The sequence below is a fragment of the Taudactylus pleione genome, unplaced genomic scaffold (assembly GCF_031769625.1).
Source record: "Taudactylus pleione unplaced genomic scaffold, aTauple2 ptg000256l, whole genome shotgun sequence".
Taxonomy (NCBI): domain Eukaryota; kingdom Metazoa; phylum Chordata; class Amphibia; order Anura; family Myobatrachidae; genus Taudactylus; species Taudactylus pleione.
In genome coordinates, this window is record NW_028284658.1 from 1,326,071 (window position 1) to 1,348,890 (window position 22,820).

The following is a 22,820-nucleotide window of genomic DNA, read 5'->3' on the forward strand; positions in this document are numbered from 1 at the left end:
CTACTTCACCAAACGTACTATTACCCTTACGCTATTGTGCGACTTCCCCTTTTTAACCTGAAATTCTATCAACGAAGGAAAACAAACTTTTTCCTCCCTTGTCCCTGGATTCTAATCAGCGCTCCTTGAACCACACAATAACGGGTAGTGGACTCTCAGCAACAAAGTGGTAGAAGATTTTCTAAGGCACAATGCGTTCTTTCCTGCTATGGCGCCTCCACCCTTTTGCTGAGAGATAGCTGACCGAGTATTACTGAGTGACCGATAGCGTGATTTCACACTGCGAGCCCCCAACTATCGATTCCTACCTATGGATTCCTACCTACCTATACACTGTAAAATAATTGTCACTGAGTCGCACAAGAAATAATTGCTTTCAGACTTTGCTTGTGGTTCCAAAGCACAAAAAGTTATTATTCAACATAAAAACAGATAGTTACATGCTGTGATCTAAATACAATTAGCGCAAATAAATTATACAGACCCAAGGTACAGTCATTACATATGCATGTGCTCTGGATCCAGATCCCGGCATCAAAGAAGAAACCTACATCAACAGCAAAGCAAGATGACTGAGATCCAGTTTCAGAGAGACCACATATATACCCTTACAGAGATAGGCAATACAATAGAACAGGTTGGCATGATTCCATTGGTTCTTCTTCCTGGTTCTTCTGTTACAGTATAGTTCATAGGTCAGTTCATATGCTCACAATCCAGCCTCCAACAGCTGTTTTGTGTCCATTTTCCCGCTGCATAATAAATCTAAGCTGGCTACATTACAGAGTACATTTTAATGTTTAACTCTCTATGGTCCATAGTTTGCAGACACATGTTGCGATCTCCTCACCGATGATACCGGAAATCTGCAAAGACACAGTGGATCAGAACAACACCAAACATGGTCCGCTTACCATGTACTAAATCTTAGATATGAAATAACCTATATTTCACAACATTACTAATACTGAATAAACCTTGAATATTACACTTTAATGCTAGGGAACCTTTTTATGTAAGTGTGCATTGTGTAAGTATTGGGGTATTGAGAAAAGATGCTAGTTAGCGTTGTGCGACTATGTGTTTGTGGAGTACACCATGGTATGTGTTTTGCAGGGTTGATCATTTTATGTTTTAGTGACTCTGTATTTATATGATGAGGACTTTTAACATCTTTCTATTGCATGGGAATCGCACAACGCTAAATAATAGCATCGCCGTATGTACTTATAATGGGCAAGATTCGCTAAAATGGCAATGGGCACACTGTCTCTAAAAAGTGTGTTTGTGCCATTGTGGTTGTCACTACTGGTCAGTGTCCCTATCATTCACACTAAACCGGACACTAAACTTTTCCAACTTGTGTGCATTCAGCCAACACAGGAAAGCTGTGCTACCTTGTCTAATGGTCAGTGGGTTCAGCCAAGGGCCACTCCATTAATATTTGTGCAGTGCAACAGTCTGTCTGTCGCACTCCCCCCCAAAATACTATTTTTTTTAATTTTTATGAGAATGTGTGTGTGTTTGTGTGTGTGCATTCAGCCAACACAGGAAGGCTGTGCTACCTAGTGTAATGGGCAGTGGGTCCAGTCAAGTGCCACTGCCGCAATATTTGAGCAGTGCAACGGTGCTGTCTGTTGCACCCCCTAAAATAATAACATTTTTCTTTTATTACAAAGTATTTTGTGTGTGTGCTTTCAGCCAACACAGAAATGCTGTGCTACCTTGTCTATTGGTCAGTGGGTCCAGTCAAGTGCCACTGCCATAATATTTGTGCAGGGCAACAGTGTTGTCTGTTGCACCCCCCAAAATAATAATTTTTATTTTTATGAGAAAGTGTGTGTGTGCATTCAGCCAACACAGGAAGGCTGTGCTACCTTGTCTAACAGTCAGTGGATCCAGTCAAGGGCCACTGCCATAATATTTGAGCAGTTCAATGATGTCTGTTGAACCCCCCCAAAAATATATTTTTTTAAATTAGAAAGTACTGTGTATGTTTGATCAGCCAACACAGCCAATGGTCAGTGGGTCCAGTCAGGGCTGTAATATTTATGCAGTACGTCAATATGGATCATGATGATCAGTCGATAGAACAGCTGGAGCAGCAACCAAGCACTAGCTTTGCAGCTGCTGCCACCAGTCATGACAATACTAGTCCTTCAACATTATCTAGTAAAGCAGATGCTCAAAGGCATAGAAGGTTTAAGTCAGGGCATCTAAATTCAAAGAACCAATATTTTACAGTGGCAAAGAAGAAAAACACCTCTGATAAAAAGAAAGTTTGCTGCAGAAAAACATAAACTTGCCAACATGCCATTCACCACACAAAGTGGCAAGGAAAGGCTAAGGCCATGGTCTTTATTTATGAGTGGTGGTTCTACAACTGTCAGTGAGGCATCTTCTTCTGCATCTCATGACAATGCAAGACCATTTCATTCCGAGTCTAGAAGAGGTGTCAAAAAAATAAAAACCACTAAGGCAGTAGAACAAATTGTGTTCAGAAACAGATATGTCACCAATCCCTGAGAAGAGTCTAAGTGTGTCCGCGAGTGCTATGTGTAAGCTTGACCTTTCTGAAGACGTAGAGAAGCCTCCTTCCTCCATTTCTTCACCCTCTGGGATGAGCGGCACAAATCAAGAAGTTGTTGACGTAGACATTGAGGATGCTACGGCAGAAATGCAACAGGATGAAGAGGATATTGGTGTAGCTGACACAGGCCCTAATGAGGATATTGATGATGAGGATGTTCTTTGTGTAAGTGAGTTCTTGCCCATGATAAGAAGAAGGCCATTGTCATGCCTGGTCATAAGACAAAAAAATTCACCTATTACGTGTGGAATTATTTTTACCAAAACCTGGACAACAATTTGCTTGCACTCTGTAGCGTTTGTAAAGTCACAGTAAGCAGAGGTAGGGACTTTGGCCCTCATTCAGAGCCACTCGCTATTTGCGGTCGTTCGTTCTAAAACAAGGGGTGGCTATTCAAATGAACCATTCGCTGTTTGCGGTCTGTTCACGCCTCTATGTCTGAACGAGCGAACAAAACTTGCGGTCGTTTTTTTAAAAAATACGCCCCCTGGCCGCTCGCATCCTACGTCATGTCCGCTATTTATTAGATTAATCGAGTACATCGACCAGGGTATGAACTGCTCGCTATTCTTGTGGTTGGTGTTTGCTACCACAATTTTGCGAGCAGTTCTGGCTATAAAATAACCCAGTGACGTGGTCAATGATGCTGCTTTGTTAATTATGCACACCCTTAAAACGCCCGTTTTGACCGTTTGGCACGCCTGCGTTCGGACCTCCACTCCCCGTTTACAAGCACCTTCCCCCGTTACCACCCACATACGCCTATTCCTGTCACTCAAATTAGCAGGCATTCGCTATTTTGCGAGCACACGATTTTCGGCCGCACTGACTGGTTCGCGCATGCGTATTACGATCCGTACGCATGCGCAGTTGGGCAAACATCGGTCGGAGCGACCAAGCAGCCACTTGCGTCCGGCTCTGAATCAGGCCCTTTAACCATCAAGAAACCTCCTCCCTGTTAGGTCATTTGCAGTGCGTACATGAAAAGTTTTTGGCAAAAACAGAAACTTTTAACAACAGACAGTCCAGCGTCAGCTAGAACCAAGCACCTGCAATCTCCACCACACACCTTCTTCATCAATATCCTCACTCATGATTGGACGTAGTCCTGCATCCAATTTGATAATGCTTAGTGAGTCCTCCTCTATCCAGGATTCCTCAGAAAAATCTTTGAGCGCTAGACCTGCTGCTGCTGCTGCAGATCTTCATCCCAGAAAAGGGACCAAGAAGACTACTACTAGTAGTAGTTTAAAAAAACAATTGACTGTTAAACAATCCTTTGATAAAGGAGGCAAGTATGACAGCTGTCACCCAGTTACACAGTGGATCACTGACGTCGTGATGGTTGTGCTAGTAGTAGATGGTGAAATTTTAGAAATTGAGGATGGTAGTGTGGAGGAAGTGCAACATGAGAATGAAGGGGATATTTTTGTCCTATCTGATATTAATGAGGATGTTGATGATGAAGCTGATGTTTGTGTAAATCAGCCACCAGTGGCAGCAGTTTTTTGGCAAAGAAAGCCATTGTCATGCCTGGGGATAAGACCAGAGAAGCCACCATGTGGGTGTGGAAATATTTTAACCCAAATCTTGACAACCATTTGTGAAGTCAAAGTTAGTATAGAAAGTTAACCATCTAGGCCCTCATCACTGTTATGTCATTTCCAGTGAGTTCATACAATTTATTTAACAAAATTATAATAATTTGTAAATTTATAACATGCAGTCCAATATCATCTACCAGCAGTTTGGAGCAGCACATGCAATCTCCACCACCAAAATTCTCATCATCAACTCCCTGCTTAATGATTGGAGGTAGTCCTTCATAAAAATTTTGTGGGAGCCCAAGAAAACCATGGACTTCAGCCACAAAAGTGTTAGTCCTTGTCGATGACGTGATTGTTTTGTTAAACTGTGCATGTCCTTTTTAATATCCAACATAAGAGTAGGTGGGGACCGTGGGAGGGCCCAAGTACAATTCCATCTTGCACCTCTTTTCTTTACAGTTTGCACAATTTGGGGCATTGCTGACTGACATTTTTGTAGTTTATTAAGCTGCCATCCTGTCTGCTGTGTGGTAATGTTTCATAGATGTCCTATATTTTTTTACACTGCCATGCGTTTGTGCCACTGCTCTGTCACTTACTTTAGCCAGCCAGCTCGCTGCTGCCTTTGTCCTATAAGGGCGAAAAATTGGGAAAACAATATTGTGAGCTGTGAGGTGGTTAAAATTGACTGGAAATGCCTGGAAATGATTGTTATTAAGGTTAATAATGCCGTAGGAACAAAAACAGGCACAAATTATGTGGTTTTAGCTGTTTTTATCATTTAAAAAAAAAATACAGATCCAAAACCAAAACCAAAACATGTGAGGGTGGTTTTGCAAAACCAGAACCAAAACATGAAAGTTAATCCAGATCCAAAACCAAAACCAAAACATGGGGGTTGGTGCACGTCTCTAATAATATCACTTCACAAACATACACAATAGCCTGTTTGATACACTAGATTGCAGGTGCTACTACAGTATGTCAGACAAACAAACACACAGTAGCCTGTTTGCAGTGCACTGGGTTGCAGTTGCTAGCTAGCTAGTGTGTCTGACAAATACACATACACAGTGACAAAGATGCCTGAAGTCACCCTTCCCATCTGCTTACTACAACTCTCTGTAATCTAACGGTGTACTAATGACATCTTCTGAAGAGCAAATACAGCCAACACCTTATCCATACACTCTCCTGTCTGAAATGGCACCTGATCACAAGGTAGGGATTGGAAAATGTTTTGTCTCGTTTTGAGATCTGAACTTGGGTGAAAGACCAAACCAGGATTCTGTTCTAAACGAAAACCCCAAGTTCGGGTGTTTTCAGATTTCTGCAAAACCGAACCACTCATCTCTAGTAGGAATGCAAGTAATATGCACCCATGCTAGTGGTAAGTACGGAATGGGTATGAAATACCGCCGGCAGCCCGACAAGAGCAGAGTTCGAAGCAGCGGAAGCCCGACAGCGCTGGAAATCCCGATCGTGGAGAGGTGAGTATCTACTAGCCTAACCTAACCCCCCTAACCCTAACCCTCCTTAGGGGTGCCTAACCCTAAATTCCCCCCAAGTGCCTAACCCTAATCCCCCCTCTAAGTGCCTAACCCTAACCACCCCCTTTCCTGCTGCCTAAACCTAAGTCCCCCGGGGGGGTGCCTAACCCTAAGTCCCCCCCGGGGGTGCCTAACCCTAACCCTCCCTCCCCCTGGCCTAACCCTAACCCTCCCGGGGGGTGCCTAACCCTAAGTCCCCCCCGGGGGTGCCTAACCCTAACCCTCCCTCCCCCTGGCCTAACCCTAACCCTCCCGGGGGGTGCCTAACCCTAAGTCCCCCCCGGGGGTGCCTAACCCTAACCCTCCCTCCCCCTGGCCTAACCCTAACCCTCCCGGGGGGTGCCTAACCCTAAGTCCCCCCCGGGAGCTCTAAACCTAACCCTCCCCCCCCGCGGCTGTCCGCTCGTGTCGCCCAGCTTCCCTACGATCGGGGTGCCGGGCGCCGGTTTCCCGGCGTCGGGGAAATGCGGGCGTCTACATCTAGACGCCCGGCATTTCACCCTTGCCGGGATATGACAGTCGGGAAGCCGGCTGACGGTATTTAGGCAGTCGGCTTCCCGATTGCTTCCCGTAAGTACATGTAATGCAGCATAATCCTCATTGTATATAAATTAGAATCTTCAATAACTTCTGCCATATACATATTTAACCTGTAAAACCAGCTGTAAGCAAGTTATGCTACTAGAGACATGTTCAGTTCTGTTTATTGCCTCAGGAACACATCCTTATCTTAGGCAACATCAGCAAGTGGTTCAGCAAATGTAAGTTCCAATTTGAAAGGGAACTAAACCTGAGATAGAAGTTTATTTATTTAAATCAGTTGCTTGTCACACCTAGGCCATGAGACATTTATTGTGTAGACAGGATTGGATCATGAAGGGCAGCAAAAAATGATGCAACCATGACTGTGCAGCACCAGTACTATTTCCTGCACACTAAGACATACCTGTAATTTGTAAAAGGGTGATGATTAGCTTTAAACACCAACATCAATTACCTTTTACTTCCCTATTTTTTCCCTATTATGCAGACTTAAGTACACCCCAACAGACAAGTATCTGCCGTATACTGTACTTAAAAGGATTAAACAGATAAGTTACCTTGATACCAATATACCATCTAGGGTTGACCAGTCTCTTCTTGGAAATAATCAATACCAAGGTTATGAAAACATTTTATTGTGCAGGGTATCACTATCTTCTCAGCTGAGCTCAGTATCAAATCACTTGCACACTATAGCAATTGTTAAAAGATACAAGTACATAAGATGGTCATTGCATGTATACACCCAAAGCTCTTTGCCTAAGGTATCAGTTAACTACCTCTAAAACTCCTCTCACTTATATTTAACTAGCTTCAAGTCATACTTGTCCGGGCACCTGTAAACTAAAAATAAACGCTCCTTCATAAAATTTCTTTAAATACAGAGCCGGCCCTAAGCAATTTGATATCCTAGGCAAGATTTTTATTGGAGCCCCTAGCAGATAATGGGGGAGATGTATGATGCCCTGAAGCGGTATCAGCGCACGTTATGTGCGCTGATACTGCTTCTCCCTGATGTATGATCGGGGGTCTGGGCGGTAAATGACAGGGGTGCATAGCGCCCCTGACATTATCGGCGCTGCTATCTGCAAGATAGCAGCGCCGGTAGCCTGGGCCAAGTACAAACGGTCTCTAGCGGGTTGCGCCAGAGGGGGGAATTAACACTTCCTGCTTTGCCTCGGTAAAGAGGCGAAACGGGAAGTGTTATAGCGGCACGGTAAGTGCCACTATCATACATCTACCCCAATCTCACCACTAAGCTTAGGCCCCCATTTATTAACGAGTTTTATCACCAAAAATGTCACTGTGTATGATAAATGGTGCTCCAGCCTATCAGCTCCCAACTGTAATTTTTCTAACAGTTGACAGTTGGGAGCGGATTGGCTGGAGCACCATCATACACAGTGACATTTATCACTCATTTTGGTGATAAAACTCTTTAATAAATGAGGCCCATAGTGTTTATACACGGACATCAAAAATAACACATTGGTTTATGGCTTATCTTTTATTGTTAAACAAAAACGTGCTAAAAGCACAAAATATATAACTATCCAGGCATCCTCCTTTGTTACAGCCCGCGGTGCAGAAGTGACTCATTATAATGCCTCCTGCTGTGGGTCTTCAGGTCCAGGTTGGTGCAATGTACTGGCCGCATTGCCGCTAGTTCCGCTCCGTCGTGCGCATGCGCGAGACCCGGATAGCGACGGGCACTCCGTCGCTATGGGTCTCCCTACAAAGGGGGCGTGCTGTCGATGGTGAGTGACAGCACGCCCCCTTTGGTGGGCGTGCCGGGGGCATTGCTGCCCAGACGGAGGCGTTCCCATGGGAACGCCTACCATCTGGGGCCGGCCCCACTGACATCACAAGTGATGTCAGTGGGAGTGCTTTTGGCTCTGATAGAGCCAAAAGCACTCCTGGGCTTGCGGCAGACGAGACCCTACCGCAAGGGTCTCATCTTTTTGGCCGCTCACTATAGCTGTGGGTGGTCACCCACAGCTATGCGAGTGGTCAGGAGGCCGCTCTGAAGTTCAGAGGGACGGCCCTGATTCAGAGCAAGCGCTCTGTCAGAGCGTCCGGCTCTGAATCAAGGCCATAGTATGTTCTTAACTATTAGGTTAAAAATTAAAATAAAGTTTGTCAGGTTCCTACATATCAAAGTAGGCCACAACAAGATTTTAACAGCAAGAGTGTTTTCTTTATAGAGTTATGGGGCATAAATTTGCAATATTCCCCCAGAAATTCACATTCCATATTGATGCATATTGTAGTAATAAAAAACCAACAAAAGAAAAAGAAAGTATTTTGTAGGTGCACTTCAGACCACATTATAAATGAAAAATTATGGTTTTATAGGTAAACATTAAAATATATCACAAAAATATCAATAAAGCAACGGTGAAATAATTTAAATTAAGAATTGTGCAAAAAGATTAAATTTACTAAGATTCGGGATTGTCCCGATTTGCAAAGTGATTCATCTCGGTGTAATTCGCCTGAACTCGGGTGATTTAATCTCTTTTTATCTCTCAAATTTACAAACAGGCGTTTTGAGGCTAAACGAGTTTGCCAATGGTGATGTAGGTCGATTTTCTCAGGTGATTTTAAAGCAAGCTCGAGTGAGTTATCTCACCCGAGACTGCAGTGATTTCTTTCTGCACAACTCTCCCTATCAGTGAGATATGTGTAAGCTGCTTGTGTTAAAAAACGGTTTAATGTTATTAAAAGAAATGACATGAGGGTCCTCCCCAAAAGGCTAACCAGCCCCAGACTTGCCAGCCAGTCCTGGTTCTTAAAATGACAGGGGAAAAAATGTGTAGGGTTCCACTGTAATTTAAGAGCCAGCACCAGGCAGCAGGGCCAGACCTGGTTTTAAATATAGGGGGAAAAACAATTTGCGTGAGGTACCCCCTATATTTAAGACTACAGGCAGGAACTCAGGGAATGGTATACTAAGATGTAGTTAAAACCTTTAAACCTCAATCCTTCATAAAGAGGTATAAAGGGGATGATTATTGGGTGACGCTTTTATATTAGAGTTTTATTTTCACAGTTTAAATGTATGGCCATTGTTCCTAGATATGTACAGTACATAAAAGAATTATAAAAATGTATTTTATCCATTATTACTCTTGTACAGTACCATTATATTTTTACAACATATTATTTGCATAATGATGTAATAGCTCCATCTAGTGTTTATATATTTACAGTGTAGTTAATATAGATTTCAATGACTGTAAAAAGAAAACCTTTGCTGTACAGTACAATTTACCAGCTCCGTAACTGGGTGTCCTGGTGACCTGTGCTGTCAACGCCCCTTAAGCGCTTGATGTCACGATGTTATGCAGAGGGGGTGGGGACACCATTTCCAGTAATAACAACAATGCCTGGAGCTCTGGGAAGGATGGGGGGGTTCCATGCAAGGGAAGCAGTGTATATGTCTGAAGCGTTCTAAGGATGCTCCGGGCACCACTGCAGCACAGATTCTGGCTGCAGGCTGCCATTTTAGGCATGCTGTTAGCCAGCTATAGGGACAGTGGGACAGCAGCAGTGCCACCCACAGGGCTTGGCATTTTGTGCGACGAGAGCACTTGCACATCCCTGTGCTTTACTATGACGTAAAAAATTGTTTTTGTTCCTTACTGTTTACCATTAGACCAGAGTTACGCTCAGCCGGCTTTGCACAGCAGGGAGGCACCAGGCTGGAGATTCACCGTCGCCTTATCCATTTGCCGGGCACCAGTCTGCATTTGCCGTGCAGATGGAGGCTGGAGTTCATTCCTGAGCTCCGCCTTCCGGCTCCCGCAGTGGGTGTAGTGACATACGTTGTGACATCTTTCCAACAGTGCTGAGTGTGAGGAGCTGTCGGCCGGCGATGGCGCAAGAGGGGGATTCAGGTAAGTACATTATTGTGTGTGTGTCTTTATGTGTAAGGGGCACTACTACTGTGGGCATTGTATAAGGGGCACTACTACTGTGGACATTGTATAGTGGGCACTACTATTGTGGGCATTGTATAAGAGGTACTACTACACTACTACTGTGAGCCTGGTATAGGGGGGCACTAACACTATGGGCATTGTATAAGGGGAACTACTACTGTAGGCGTTGTATAGGGAGCACTACTACTGTGAGCATTGCATGTAAGAGGCACTACTGTTGTAGGCATTGCGTGTAAGGAGCATTAATACTATGTGTATAAGGGGCAGTACAATGGGTATTGTGTATAAGGGGCACTAATGTGGGCATTGTGTATAAGGGACACTACTATGTGTCGTAGTGTGATTAAGGGACACTACTATGTGGTGTAAGGTGAATCAGAGGCACAGTAGGTCACAAGGCTTTAGGCTTGAACAAGGCTGCTAGGTTTTATTTCAAAGTGGTTTTTTTTCTAAGTGGGACTACATGTACAGCATAACTTAAAGAGTTAGTCAGGAGTTAAGCAGGAGGAAGACAGGAGGACGACATTTTAAAAGAACTCTCTATAACTTGGAAAAAAAAACAAAAGATCTTCTGAGCTTCTGGATACCCTGCTACTCAGCAACCAGCTTCCATTATAACCTGGACACACCTTTTGCCAACACCCTGCTTCAGCATTGCAAGCAACTACCTGCTTACTGAATATTTAATACTTGTATGTTTGTGTTTCTTCTCTACATTGTTTAAATCATTCCAATACCACTGTCAATTTCTCTTTATACCACTGTAGTATCTACCATTGTTTCACACCTATACCTTTTATTTTATTTTTTTATATATTCATACTTTATACTAATTCTCAAGTCTTGCTACTTTAACAGCTCTATACTCCTTTTTTGGTTATAATATACTATTGTAGTTGTGCCTTACATCTTCCAGCACTGTTCTTCCTTTTATCTGATTTTGACCTTTGACCTGTACTGCTCCCTCATCTCACACTCATTACTACTACTGACTCCCCCCCCCCAACTGCCTCATCTACATGATGTCTCTTTTCTTTTACTCCTCCCTCACTCAGCTGCTACATCATTTTCTCCTCTACCACCAGTTTTCACCTCTTTTCTACATCCATAGTCCCCTCTACGTTCTCCCCCTCCTTCCCCTCCTCTGTCTCTCCACTGCATATCCCACAACTCCAGTATTATTCACCATGGTCCTGCTGCACCACCACTAAAACCTGCACCCTCTCTTTTCTCCAAGTTACCTATCCTTTCCCCCCCCGACACCACACTAAACCTCCACCTTACCAACCACCTGCTGTCACCCTTCCTCATTCAGAAGCCAGCCACATACCCCCACACTCCTTATCCCCCTTCTCTAGATCAATATCACCTCCACACTACATCAACCCTAATAATCTCATTCTTCTCTCACCTCTTAACTCTGTCCCTCTCTCCTGTTCCCTCTGGAAAGCCAGTTTTGTCTATAATAAACTGATCTCCGTTCACGAGCACTTCATCTGCAATGCCTTGATTCTCCTTGCCATCACCAAACCCTGGATTTACCCCTCTGACACCACTGCTCCTGCAAAATTCCTCCATCTCTTGGCTTCCAGGCTCTTAATCTTCAAATGGGCCCTCAAGACCCATTTCTTCCTCAATGCTTTCCAGCGCTCATCCTAACCCACTACTTTATGCTCCTTCCTCACTATCTAGCCCATCTGTGTTACCCCTGTTTGTCTGACCCTACCCTCAGAATGAAAGCTCTCGCGAGCAGGGCCCTCTTTCCTCACGTGCTTCTTCTTGCCTTACTTTTACTTTCATTTACAATGGCGTCTAAAACTGCTTACTGACACCCTGCTGCTTATTTAGGTGTTATGCAGCATTGTTTATAAATCATGTACTTGTCCTGCATTGTCTGTACTGTTAATAACTGTTGTCTTGTGTGCTCATTTGTTTATGTACTGTGTAAGGCGCTGCGGAACCCTTGTGGCGCCATATAAATAAAGGATAATAATAATACTGTTTTGTGTCCACACCCCTTTCTTGTGAGAGCACACCCCTTTTTAGCGTGCGTCTTAGGCACGCTCTGTCCCTTTATAAAAAATGGAAGGGAGGACGCAAATTTATAGTTTGCAGAGGGGCACTGAACTCCCTAGCACTGGCCCTGCATTAGTCCTTACTAGAGATGTGCGCCGAACCATCTTTGCTGGTTTTGGTTCTACAGTACTTTGTCGACCGGTTTTGTATTTATTTTTGCCAAACCGACTGGTTTTGGTTTTGTATTTTTTTTTAAATTTACAAAACAGCTAAAATCACATAATCTGAGACTTTTTTTGTTCCTAGAGTTATTAACCTCAATAATATTAATTTCCACTCAATTCCAGTTAATTTTGACAACCTCACAGCTCACAATATTGTTGTCATCCAGTTCAGGTCAAAAGGTTGCACCAAGCTGGCTGACTAAGCTAAGCGACAGCAGTGGATGGCACAAACATGTGGCAGTTCAACTTCAAACATGGCACACGGCTCACACTGCGTGGAGTCAGACCACATTACGCACACGCTCTGGGGTACTACAGCGTACTGTGGTGCAGTGCACAGAACATTAGAAATACAATTTAAAATTTTTACATATTTTTAACTTTTTTACATTTTTGTAACTTTTTAACAGCTTGTGGATGGATGCAATGACAGCGGTACAGCTGCTTAGATGGACACACTGACAGCAGCACAGCCCTGATGGACACAGCAGAGTAGAGTGCAGCACACGGCAGCGTGAATGGAGTGAAATGGTGCCGAGACACAGCCGCGGTGCCTTTTATAGAATCCAAAACCACGGGAACACTGGAACCAGGGCTGGGATTAGAAAAGGATCCCCAAATTCTGAGCTTTTCGAATTTAAGGTAATCTGAACCGCTCATCTCTAGACCTTACTCAGTCAGAAGTGTAAGCATTTAGCAATTAGTTGTATGCTTTTAATTTATTTATTGAAATAAGTGATTTTGGAAATGTAGGCATGCACGTGCGGGCTACACAATTAACTTATTTAGGGAATTTTCACTCACAAAATTAAGTGTCATCTCTGAATGTAACTCTGCCTAGGGGTCATTTAGTTTACATTTCATTTTAATCCCGTGACATGAGGATATATAACTGCCAACTTGACACTATGGGACTGATTCAGGTTGGAACCGAATTGCAAAGCTGCACGCAGGCAGCTTTGCAATTCCACCATTGATACCCCCTGCTGCATTTGCGATCCCAGCACTGCTACCGAGGTCGCGGGCTGAGATCACCATCGCGACCATTGGCGGTCAATGGTCGCGATGGTAGACAACGTTGGGCCACCGGCCAGCCGGGTAAGCCTCAGTTTACTCAGGCTGGTTGGCTTGCAAGGCCAGGAAACTGCATCAAACTTTGTTTGGCCTTTGCACTCCAGGAAAGCAGGGGCAACACGCCCCCGTTTCCGGGAACGGCGCGCGCCCACGCACCGCCCCTTAAATGGGTCCTGCTCACAAGCAGACATTGGCACAGAGAGGGTGGGTACTAATTACCCGTGCCTGGGCTTGCTAGAGGGGCCCGGAGGTGGCCTGGGTCTGGCGCCACCCACCCCTACCTCTTATCTCACAGCAGCCCAGCACACGCTGCTGTGTGTTGGGCTGGAGCAGGAGGCTGCTTGTCTTCTATGCCTGTGTGGGGGGAGCAATCACACTGTTCGTGCCCCCCCCTGGCTTTGCGCCAGACTAAGGGGTGCACAGCTCCCCCCTCCCCAGTGCGCAGCAGCGCTGCAAAAAATATTTTTTTCTGCCTAAGAGGGTGTGGCCACGCCCCTTTCCCCGGACCTGGCATGGCTCTTGACGCCCCTGCACGCAGATTCCCGATAATCGGGAATCTGCGTTCAGCATTGCACGCAAGTGCAATGCTGAATCAGCCCCTATATTCCACCATAATAATGTTATGCTTCTGTCATTTAGTTACATTTAATAACTGCAATAACTGAGGCTGAATAAACCGGTGAAATTAAAAGTATGTTTAATGTAAACTCATTTGTGTAGTTTACAGCAGCTGAATCTATGGGGTCTGTGTAGCCTTGGAGGGAGATAAAGTACAAACCAATCATCTTCTAAGTATGACTTTACAGGCTGTGTTTGAAAAATGACAGTTAGGAGCTGATTGGTTGGTACTTTATCTTCGTCCACTTTATCTCTCTCGACGGCTTAATACATAGGACCTTATTCAGACCTGCTCGCTAAGAAGCATTCGCACGCAGGCTGCAAATGTTTGCATTGTGCACATGTGTACGCATCGCTGCATGCGTGCGTGAACCAGTATGAGTGATCAGGAAGCGTTTGCTCGCCACGCATAGACAGCCCGGCTGAATGAGTGACAGAACAAGCCGTTTGTGGCTGGCAATTAAAAATGGGAGAGTGGAGGTGCGAACGCAGGCATGTCTGATCGTCTTAACGCCGTTTCAGAGGCGTGCATACTTAAGAGGCAGCATCATAGTACATGTCACCTGGTTGAATTTTACACTGAAGTGCTCGCAGTGCTTACGGTAGGGTATGGTCAACCACAAGCGCTGCGTATGCATCCGATGGTACTATTCGATGGTACCGATGGTTGCATACACTTCCTGTGGATGACGTGTGCAAGTGGGCATCTTTAGACTGGCTGGTGGGCGTCTGCATACACAAATCGATTGCACGCCAAGACATAGTGGACGTGCTAATGCCTTGCCGTGCGATCACCTGTCTTCCCGAATTTGCATACGCATCAAGCGAGCGAATGCATCTAGCGAGCGGGTCTGAATCATTTCCATAGACCCCTGTTTGAAAAATGTAAGGAGCTGATTGGTTGGTACTTTATCTCTGTCCACTTTATCTCTCTTTAAGGCTTAGTACATAGACCCCTTAGAGGTATTTCGCAAAGGTGCCCCAGTATAAAAATGTTGCTACCTTCTCGGAGAGCTTCGGAGTGACTGTGGCTTTCTCTGCCTCTGCAGTCAAACTCATGCAGTAAAGCCTGGTACACACTGTGCCGATCACTCTGCAGACCAGATAAATACTCTGATCCTCAGAGCAATTATCTGATCAGCCCATACACACTGTGCAGCCCATACACACTGACCTATTTTTAACTCTCTTCAATGGTATTTCAGGTTATACTGTACAGTACGTCTGATTTTAGAAGCAGCTCATAAGATGCGACCTCTCCATTCGACCAGTGCAGGAACACTTGAAGCTATTTATTGGCAAATGTTCCTGCATACACATCTATGCAATTATCTGGCCGATCAGTGTATGCGTCCAGCACATGGATGAATTAACAGAGGGACCCATGCATCCACTATCCGAGGTCTCAGAGCGCGCCGGTGATGGGAAGATGAGTCCAGATTTTATGTTTTTTACTGATGAACCCTCAAACTTGCAATTCAGAGATTTACTAAGGGACAATTCGCATAGATATTGCATGTCAAACCTTAATTCTCCAAGCATCTCACCATCGGACCAAACATCCTTGCAATAGCATTGACATAATTGCAAACCACAAATTTACAAAGATTCGTGTTTGCAAACTCGAACCAAATCACTAATTAATTAACTAAATGAATAGAGGCAAAAAGATCAGTGCAGGCTTTAGGGTGTAAATAGGTAATTAAAAATAAAATGATGTGGGTTCCACCTTCCAGGCATAACCAGCACCAGGCTTTGTAAGCTGGTCTTTGTTCAGGAAATATGGGGGAAAAACAATGTGGGGGTCCCCCGTATTTCAATGAACCAACACTAGACTCCTGAGCCGGTTCTGGTTTAGGAAATACGAGGAAAAAAATTAGGGATGTGCAGGCTCGGATAGGTTCTAGTTTGCACGTGGAGTTCGGATTTTTCCCTCCAAAAAAACGGAACTCAGAAAGAGGCAAAACGTCATCTTGCACGGACGAACATCATCATTCCTGGACTGACTTTTGTCCAAGAATGATGATGTTCGTCCGTGCAAGATGACGTTTTGCCTCTTTCTGAGTTCCGTTTTTTTGGAGGGAAAAATCCGAACTCCACGTGCAAACTCGAACCTATCCGAGCCTGCACATCCCTAAAAAAAATGCGTAGGGTTCCCCCGTATTTCTATCAACCAGCACTGGGCTCTTACTAGCGGGGGTGTAATGCATGCCCTAGGGGGACCCACTTGACTGGGTCCCCCAGCCAAAGCATTCTACACCCCACACTAGTCAGCACAGACTGGAGAGGTGGGGACCTCCCAATAAAGGGGACTCCCCTCTGCAGGGTACCCCAGGCGGGAGCTGAAGCCCGGGGCTATCCACCACATATCTGGTCGGTGGATGCGGGGTTGATAGTGTCAAATAATAGATAAAAACTAATATTGTCTTTTACATGTGGACTTGAGGTCCCAGTATGTGTCCTAGCATAAGTACTTATCTACTGTTGGTTCTTCAGGTGGCTAAAACTACAGATTATTTGAGTAAACGCTACACTCCCTGTAGTACACCACAAAACTGTTTAATTAGTTTATTTGCATTTGGTTTCGAGAAGTGAAACAGTATTTTGTTTCTTTAATTGAGCTAAGCCCACTATTAAAAGGGTGGTGCATGGGATTTCAACATCACAGTATATTATGATCACTAAGGAGTCAGACTTTTTAGGGTCCTTGCTCACTGGGATTAAAATTGGGTACAGGGATATAATTTTTTGGTAGCAATGATCTCATACTGTACCTACTTTTGCTTGCAGTCTTAAGCAGTGACATCACTCCAGTTTCTTTTGGACACAGCATGCTCCATTTTCTAGTTTTTACTGAAGGGAAGCAAGAGATTCAATGTAGCATGCTATACTGATCTCATCATTGACTGCAAATGCCACCTATGACCTGCGATAATTAGGAACCTGCCTTCCAGCTGACTGCTACCTATTGCTTCCTGGAATCGGAAGCAGTCAGCTTTTTCTCAAAGGGAATGATTCTCCAGCCCTGACCCAGATCTCTGTCTGCTGTGGAGCTTCTACCTCTGCTCCACATGTGTGTGCACATCTAATTATTTAGGTGACCCACAGAAAGACTCCCCACAAACTTCCAAGAAGTGACCTCCCTACACTGCACCATGTCCCCAATGATAGTTGATATCAGAGTAGCTTTTCATTAGTTCCCCTTGAGAGGTCCATGTTGTTGTTGTAGGGACTCTCATTTCTGCCCACCTTAATACCTTATTTTTTGCTTTTTCTTCTAGTCACCTACCTCCACATTTCCTCTTGACTTCTTGGAAAGCAGGAAAACATGGAGAATAGATCCCCCGGAACAACATTAGGATAAAATCTGAATCTATGAACATCGCTGCTCTTTCTACCTATAGTACTTGCCCAGATTCTTTAAGTCAATTCTCCCGGACAAAATAGACTCTGACCTCCCCCAAGATCAAGCTCATTGTGCCCTACACCTTCCTTCTGGTCAAACACCATGTGGCATTTCTACCATGTCAAGGAATGACTGAAGTTTGTCTCCCAGGCATCCCTCTGTTTCTATTCTGAAAATAAGGTGCGCTTCTTCAACAACATTGCTCCTTCTACTATTCAGAAAAGGAGAGCTTTCTAGGATGTCACTAAAACTTTACAGGCAAAATGGCTATTGCTACCAATGGTGTTTCCCTTTTCAGCTCCAAGTCTTCACTGACACCAGAGCTACGGTATCTTTGTAAAAACCATGGACAACGGTACTCTCTTACTCAAAAAGCTAGAACTTGATTCCTTAGAGAGATCTCCACAATTTGGTTCCTTTCCTGCCTGTGAGACCCGCCGCTCTCCTCCTCCAGATTGGCAGACAGTTTGAAATAAATATGTTTTTTTCACTGTTGCATTTAACATTCACATTTGCTAAATGTATGCTCTCATTGTGAGTATTGATAGTTTACACTGTTTCGTTTTAATCTCTTCTCTACTATCAAGCATGTTTCATTCCCTTCCCTCTGGGCTTCCTTCTGAATGCATAGCTGGTGTTTTGTCATTTGCTCTCTTCTCCCTTTGTACTTTTTGCTCAGCTGCCCATGTTACCTTCCTTTATATCTGTTGGACCTTTCCTGTTCTACAGACATTTTGGTAGGAGGTTTGTTCCCTTCTATATCCTAAAATACCTTTTCTTCCCAAGCATTTCTGACCCCTACCATTCCCTAATTTGCAACACCATCAAAACAGGACAGCCAGACATATCCGAAAAACTGCTACTTGTCTCATGGCTACAAACTAGAATCCCTGAGCCCCCATCCATGGCTTCTCTTATTCAGAAGGTATCGTTTATCTCTGAGACGGAAAGGATGACAAGATTCCTGAAGAGTTTGTTTGGTCTTTTCTACTTAGGACCCCTGGCTTCAACACAACAAGTTCTCTGCTTTTCTCTGCTCTTCCATTTTAGTGTGCCCCCCTCCCCTTGAGGTTGATGGATCTTATAGGCCCTCATCTTCCCCTCCCCTATGTTGTGATATCTGAGGTTCCACCATCTCCCATTTCCATGTTTTTGAAAAACCTGGTATATACTGTGTCTTTTTGTTCAGGAATTGACTTGCACTTGTTTTTCTACCTTTCTGTGGGTCACCCCGTGTGGGACCGGAAGGCAGTGCTCATGTTTCGCAGCCTGTCTGGTTCATTGCAATGAATCTGGCTGGCACTAGGGCAAGTGCACAAACACCTTCAGACCGGTGTATTTGCAGGTATGCATTCGGCATCCCGGCAGTCTGGATGCCGACGCTTACCTTACTGGTGCCAGAATACTGATGCCGGTCAGAATCCCGACGCCGGCATCCCGGCATAGACACTGCATCCACTTCTGAATCAGCCCCACCATGTTTTGCGAGGCATGATATGCCCACTTTCAGCATCTGTACATGCTGTAATTCCAATTGGTACATCTTTGGGTTGCACCATCAAGACTTGCACCAGCACTATGACAGGTCCTATGTGAGTGGTTGAGCTATTGTGTACACAACCACTTTTACCGACACACCTGCAACACTCCCATAACCTGCCCATAAGACTTACAATCTCTGTGCGTGCTCTAGCCCACCTCCCAGTCACTGACCACAAATGCCCACTACATTTTCAATACACTTCTCCATGTTTGCATTTGAAATCACAACTGCAACTCTACACATAAACAAACAGGGCGCATGCACTGTGCGACTTTCATGCATGTGCAGTAGCAAAAAATTGCTCCACTGCATTCAAAATCAGCAGTGTGCCCACCTCTGTATCACGCCCTATAGGTTAGAAACAATCAACAAACACAATGGGTCAGAGGTAAGAAAGTAATGTATAAACTAGGGATGAGCGGGTTCGGATTTCTGAAATCCGAACCCCCCCGATCTGAGTCGTATCCGAGTCAGGCTCAACTTTTCCCGCCTGACTCGGATCTGAAATCGAGGCAAAACGTCATCATCCCGCCTTCCGGATCTCGTGGGTTTTGGATTCTATAAAAGGTCCCTGTGTCTGCGCCATTTCTCACTCCGGCTGGGGACAGTGAAGAGGGAGGGTGGGAGCTAGGGCTGGCTGGGCTGTGTTGTGCTGCTGTTGTCCATAGGGGCTGTGACCACTCAGTCCATAGGGGCTGACTGGGCTGTGTTGTGCTGCTGTTGTCCATAGGGGCTGGCTGGGCTGTGTTGTGCTGCTGACATAGGGGCTGGCTGGGCTGTGTTGTGCAGTCAGTTGCAGTCATAGGGGCTGTGTCCTCTCCAAAGTCTATAGGGGCTGGCTGGACTGTGTTGTGCAGTGTCCCATAAAGGCTGTAGTCCTAGAGGGGTGCTGTAGTGTTGTCCAGGGGGTGATCTGTGCATCAGGGGTGCTCCCCCAAAGTGTTTGTGAATTGTGTGCGCAGTAGCCGCACATGCATCAACAAAGTAACGCCAAGTGCGCGCCTGTGTCATAAGTAAAGGGCCGGCTGGCTTGACCATTAAAGGGTGCTGTAACCCCCAAAGTGCACTCCAAACAAAATAACAAATTATTTTCTGTGTTTGTGAATTGTGTGCGCAGTAGCCGCAAGTGCATCAACAAAGTAGCGCCAAGCGTGCGCCTGTTTCAAAAGTAAAGGGCCGGCTGGCTCGTCTGTTAAAGGGTGGTGTAACCCCCAAAGTGCACTCCAAACAAAATAAAAAATTATTTTCTGTGTTTGTGAATTGTGTGCACTGTGGCTGCACGTGCATCAACAAAGGAGCAGCACCAAGCGTGTACCTGTGTCCCATAAGTAAAGGGCCGGCTGGCTTGTCCGTTAAAGGGTGCTGTAACCCTCAAAGTGCACTCCAAAAAAAATAAAAATATATATTTTTTTGTGTTTGTGAATTGTGTGCCCTGTGGCCGCACGTGCATCAACAAAATAGCGCCAAGCGTGCGCCTGTGTCATAAGTAAAGGGCCAGCTGGCTTGTCTGTTAAAGGGTGGTGTAACCCCCAAAGTGCACTCCAAACAAAATAAAAAATAATTTTCTGTGTTTGTGAATTGTGTGCACTGTACCTGCACGTGCATCAACAAAGGAGCAGCGCCAAGCGTGCGTCTGTGTCCCATAAGTAAAGGGCCAACTGGCTCATCTCTTAAAGGGTGGTGTAAGCCCCAAAGTGCACTCCAACAAAAAAAAACAAAAAAACATTTTCTTCTGTGTTTGTGAATTGTGTGCACTGTACGTGCATCCTCAAAGCAGCAGCGCCAAGTGTGCGTCTGTCTGTTAAAGGGTGGTGTAACACCCAAAGTGCGCTCCATCAAAAATAAAATAATCTTCTTTTTTTATGTGTTTGTGTGTGAAATGTATGCGCAGTAGCCGCACCTGCATCCTCAAAGCAGCAGCGCCAAGCATGCGTCTGTCTGTTAAAGGGTGGTGTAACCCCCAAAGTGCGCTCCACAAAAAATAAAAAATTCTTTTGTTTTCTCTTTGTGAATTGTGTATTCTGTAGCCGCACCTGCATCCTGGAAGCAGCAGCGACAAGCGTGCGTCTATCTGTTAAAGGGTGGTGTAACCCCCAAAGTGCACTCCAACAAAAAAAAACATTTTCTTCCGTGTTTATGAATTGTGTGCAGTGTACGTGCATCCTCAAAGCAGCAGCGCCAAGCGTGCATCTATCTGTTAAAGGGTGGTGTAACCCTCAAAGTGCGCTCCACAAAAAATAAAAAATTTGTCTTTTTTTTCTGTCTTTGTGAATTGTGTGCACTGTAGCTGCACGTGCATCAACAAAGGAGCAGCGCCAAGCTTGAACCTGTGTCCCATATGTGTCCCAGCTGGCTCATTTCCTAAAGGGTGGTGTAACCAACAAAGTGCACTAGTCTCCAACAAAAATAAAAAAATATTTTCTTTGTTTGTGTGCGCCTTAGCCGCACGTATATATCAATATAACATAAATGGAGGACCAAACTTTCTCCGATAAAAATAAAATAGGGAAAGATCAAGAACCACTTCCTCCTAGTGCTGAAGCTGCTGCCACTAGTCATGACATAGACGATAACATACCATCAACGTCGTCTGCCAAGGCCGATGCCCAATGTCATAGTAGAGGGCATATACAATCCCAAATGACAAAGTTCAGGAAAATGACCTTAAAAAAAACATTTAAATCATCTGAGGAGAAACGTAAACTTGCCAATATGCCATTTACGACACGGAGTGGCAAGGAACGGCTAAGGTCTTTCCCTATGTTCATGACTAGTGGTTCAGCTTCACATGATGATGGAAACCCTCATCCCGCTAAAAAAATCAAACGAGTTAAGCTGCAGAAAGCACAGCGAAGAACTGTGCGTTCTAAGAAGATATCACAAATCCCCAAGGAGAGTCCAAGTGTGGTGGCGGTTGCGATGCCTGACCTTCCCAGCACTGGACGGGAAGAGGTGACTCTTTCCACAATTTGCACGCCCTCTGCAAGTGCTGAAAGGAGCACCCACAGTCCACTTGCTGATATGGAAATTGAAGATGTCACTGTTGAAGTACAACAGGATGAGGATACTGGAGTAGCTGGCGCTGAGGAGGAAGTTGGCGAGGAGGATTCTGATGGTGATGTGGTTTGTTTAAATCAGGCTCCGGGGGAGACAGTTGTTGTCCGTGGGATGAAACAGCCCATCACGGTCATGCCTGGGCAGAAGACCAAACATTCCACCTCTTTGGTCTGGCAATATCTCTATCCAAATCCGGACAACAACTGTCTTGCCATATGTACCATATGTAAAGGTGAAATAAGTAGGGGTAGGGACGTTAACCACCTAGGAACATCCTCGCTTATACGCCACCTGCAGCGCGTTCATAAAAAGTTACTGTCAAGTTCAGAAACTTTGTCTAAGACCGTAAGCAGTCCAGGGACACCTAAATCCCTTTGTCCTGTTGTAGCCTGCAAACCACACCATCAACTCTCTCCTCGTCAATTTCCTCCTTAGTCAGGATCGGAAGTAGTCCTGCAGGCCATGTCACTGGCATGACTGACTCTCCTATCCGGATTCCTCCGGAGGATCCTGCATTGCTATGCCTACTGCTGCCGCTGCTGCTGTTGCTGCTGGGAGTCATTCATCAACCCAGAGAGGAAGTAGGAACACCACTACTTTTACTAAACAATTGACCCTCCAACAGTCCTCCCAGCGAGGAGGATGAAGTACGACAGCAGTCATCCTGAAGCAAAACATATAACTGAGGCCTTGACTGCTATGTTGGTG

At 45.0% G+C, this 22,820-nt stretch overlaps 1 protein-coding gene across 1 annotated transcript in view; it reads left to right on the plus strand.

Annotated features, from left to right (window-relative positions):
* LOC148514863 (BPI fold-containing family B member 2-like) overlaps nucleotides 1-18,802 on the plus strand; it is a 52,371-nt gene extending 33,569 nt beyond the window's left edge. Inside the window, exon 11 of the mRNA XM_088480768.1 lies at nucleotides 18,702-18,802. Within this exon, the coding sequence (XP_088336894.1) occupies nucleotides 18,702-18,802 (101 nt within the window). The remainder of the gene's footprint in view (nucleotides 1-18,701) is intronic.
* Nucleotides 18,803-22,820: the final 4,018 nt, after the last annotated feature.